The sequence below is a fragment of the Lipotes vexillifer genome, unplaced genomic scaffold (genome assembly GCF_000442215.2).
Source record: "Lipotes vexillifer unplaced genomic scaffold, Lipotes_vexillifer_v1.1 scaffold591, whole genome shotgun sequence".
Lineage (NCBI taxonomy): Eukaryota > Metazoa > Chordata > Mammalia > Artiodactyla > Lipotidae > Lipotes > Lipotes vexillifer.
This window is the reverse complement of record NW_006791954.1, coordinates 2,974,980-2,978,499: the sequence shown is the minus strand read 5'-3', so window position 1 is coordinate 2,978,499 and position 3,520 is coordinate 2,974,980. Positions and strand designations below refer to the sequence as shown.

Genomic DNA, 3,520 nt, shown 5'->3' with positions numbered 1-3,520 from the left:
CGCACCATTAAAACTTGTTCAGTTTCACGGTTAAAGGCCCGGGTCTTTAGAGTGACAGTCCTGGCTTTGATTCTGGATTCCACCACTTAGTAGCTTTGGGACCTCCGGCAAGTTACTTATCTTCTTGGCCTTCAGTTTTCTCATCTGCAAAAATGAAGTCAATGATTTATTATCTAATTCCATTAGAGAGTTCTTAAGAGGGAGGCAGTGAGCCCAAAGCACTCTTGCACAGTGCCTGGCTCAGTAGTAAACATCTGCTATTACTTGGTGATGGAGGCTATGCTGATGCCATGGGTCTTGGTTCCGGACAGGGACAGGCCCGCTCATCCAGTTCTGTCCATCAGGCCTCAGGGCCCCTGCCCCTTTCTGTCTGTCCTAGAAGACAGCCCTATCTCACGGCTGTATCGTTTCACTGAAATAATGAGTTTCCTGGATGTCAGAGCCAATTCTTGCCACCTGAAAGGACCAAAATATATTCCAAAGCCAGACAGAAAATTATTTTTGGGTTGTACGTTGTTTAGGATTATCCATTGCTTTGAGTTACCTGAGAGCTGTGTCTTAGTCAGTCTGAGGGCATATCTGGGTCTTGGCTTCCCTCATTACCGCAGACGCTTTGGGAGGCTGAGCATCCCCATCTCCCCATTCACACCTCCTGGGGACACTATGCCTGGGGTCGGGGCAGTGGATGCTGAACTGGTAGAAGGTGGTCAGGGAGGGGGAGGAAGGGGTGGTACAGGAGAAGGGGTGCCCAGATACCTTCTGCATGCTGCAGCCATCCCTGCCTCAGGTCCCAGGGAAGGGCAGGCTGGGATGTGGGGACCATGAGGGAGGATTGTGGACCATAAATGACTCCCTTCTCTCCCCACAGCTGTTGATGGAGACAGTGGGCTCTGATATCCGCAGCTGCCCCCTCTGCCAACTGGGTTTCCCTGTTGGGTACCCCGATGATGCCCTCATCAAACACATTGACTCTCACCTGGAGAACAGCAAGATCTAGGGTGCCTCCCCCACCCACTGGCTGTTTCTTCACCTTCTCCCATCACCCCCAAACTCTCACTCACTTTGAATGCTGCATGAATCTCGTAGGGGGCCCCTGCCCCTTGCGACCCCCAGATACCTCCACTAGCTATCGAGTCAACGTGTGTGCCATCTTCCCTGGTCCAGGCACCACTCAGCCCTGGCTTTTCCCAGGAGGTCGGCTGAGGCTCTCCCCAGCTCTCTGGCTTCTGCTGGGGAGGTGGGGATCAGGGCTGGGGTGGGAAGGGGCATATCCCACCCAGCCTCTCCCTCTGCCTTTCTGTTTTCAAACGGTTGGATCCAAGAAGGTGTCTAGTGCTTGGGCCTGGGGGAGGGGAGAGTATCAGAAGACTCCAGGAGCTCCCCTAGCACCTCCCCAGATGTCCATCTTTCTCAGGCTGTGCTCTGTCCAGGGAATGCCTCCTTGTGGGGTCTCTGAGCGTTCCCTGCACACTGACGCCAGTTCCTCCATCCCATGGCCAGGTGGGGACTCGCCGTTCCCTGCAGGCCAACCCTATTCTCCCCCTCTGCCCACCCTGGAGAGGAGAGGGAGGACCCTGGAGGACTGGGAGCATCCAGCCTAAAGACGCTGCCCTGAGGCGCCATGACCCTCAGGCTAGGAAACTATCTGTGCCAGCCTCCCAGGCCTATGCCCTCCTCCTGGAGCCCCCAGCACCAAGGCACAGATTGTTAAGGCAGATGCTTCCCTCCGCCCTGACCCCACTCAAGCGCCAACACCACAGGTGCCCTGGAGCCCGGGTGTGACTCAGCCTCTGTTAGCCGGGTGGGTGTCATCAGCCCCGCCTCCCAATCCAGAACCTGAGGATGGGCCCAGGGTGCTGTGGAGATCAACTTCAAAAGAGCTAACCCCCTTCCCACACCCCAGAGCCCCACATTCCCTCTGTGAAATCTACCTCAGAGTCGAACCCTCAGAAGGACGGGTAAGCAGGAGGCCAGGGGGTCCCCAGGGCTGAGGTGTGGAGCTTGCTATGGCAAGAGCCTGCCGCCCCACGATGAGTCCGCCCCCCTCCACCAGGGTCCCAGCCTGGTGCGGGCAGTGGACGCCACTATCAGTGCATGTACCATTCTGATCCAACTCTTCCAGGTCCCCCACCTCCTCACACCCCTTCCCCCTCCTCAGTGCAGGGGAGTGAGGGGGAGTGTGGGGCAGGGAAGGGGCTGAGGACTCCAGAGACACATGGCCTTGTACCTTGAGTGTCCCCCTAGGGAGGGGGAATGGGGAAGGGGGACTGGAGAGGGGAGTGGGGCCCCTGAGCTCTCTGAACAAGTTGAAAGTCCAAATAAAACTTACCTGTTCCACCTGCGCTTGGTCTGTGCCCTCTCTGGCTGTGGTGGGGAGGAAACCCTTGTAGCGGAAGGTCTTGGAAACTGTCTCAGGTAACCACAACCATGGGAGGGTGGGCATTGGGCGAGTAGGGGATGCACGGGGCACCCATGTTCCACGGTGATTCTGGAGATGCAGGCGTGTGAGTGGCTACCGGTGACCTGTGACGTGGACTTTATTTGGAACAGGTAGGGAGCAGCAGAGGGTGTCTTTGTGACCAGCCCTGAGCAGATGTCAGGGACTCATGAATTTTCCCTCCCAGCAGGTCTGGCAGGTAGAGGTTCTATAGCCTGGGGATTCATTTATCAGTAGCACGATTTTTTCATCAAATGATTTCTTGTGCCATGAACCAGACTGGGGCCTCAAAGAGGAGGGAACATTTGGATCTATGTCCTTATGGGTCAGAGAGCAGGGAGGGGCTGGGCTCCAGGCTCAGCAGCTGCGTTGAAAAGTCCCATCGCCTGGGAGGTCAGAGCCAGGTCGTGAACCGACGACTTCTGCCTCAGCTGGGGCTGTGCCCTCTGGCCTGCAGAAAGGGCCTGAGTTACTTATTCATCAACACTGGTTGCCTTTCATTTCCACGTGACCCTTTTGGCCAAGGATTCACTTAAAAACAAAAGGCAGGGGCAGTTGCTCATTGAAGGCCCAAGGTTCAGCTCCAGACCCAGGGCTAACATCCCTTTCCATTCAGTGCCAAGGTGCAGACCCCCATGGGGAGATGTCCCAGCCTCCCCTGCTCTTCTGTTGCAGTTGGCAACTATAGCTGGCCTCTAAAAGTTTATCCAACCTGGATTCCATCTGCAGCTGAGTCCTGAGTGCCAGGGAAGGTGAGAACAGACATCCCTATGGGACATGGTTTCTCACAAGCTCTGGGAAAGAAGCTTCCGGAACCTCTGGCACATGGGTTCCCCTGTTTTTTTCCCACCTCAGTCAATTCCCGTGGAGGAAGGTAGCACCCAGGTTTCTGGGTCTGGGTTTGTTTGGCTCTCTGGAGGCATTTGCTAGAAGGGCATTAGTAAATTAGGGATGGTAAAGAGACACAAAGCCAAGAGAAATCCTAGCCATAGATTAAAAAGTGCAAAGGATGACCTGGGAGTGAGCTACAGGAGGGGGCGTGACCTGAGTAACCACATCTGGTCCTTGAGCGTGTTTGAGGGG

General features: G+C 55.7%; 1 protein-coding gene across 1 annotated transcript in view; it reads left to right on the top strand.

Annotated features, from left to right (window-relative positions):
• Positions 1 to 997, top strand: part of TBKBP1 (TBK1 binding protein 1) — a 14,130-nt gene extending 13,133 nt beyond the window's left edge. The window contains exon 10 of the mRNA XM_007465133.1: positions 869 to 997. Within this exon, the coding sequence (XP_007465195.1) occupies positions 869 to 997 (129 nt within the window). The remainder of the gene's footprint in view (positions 1 to 868) is intronic.
• The last annotated feature ends 2,523 nt before the right edge of the window (positions 998 to 3,520 follow it).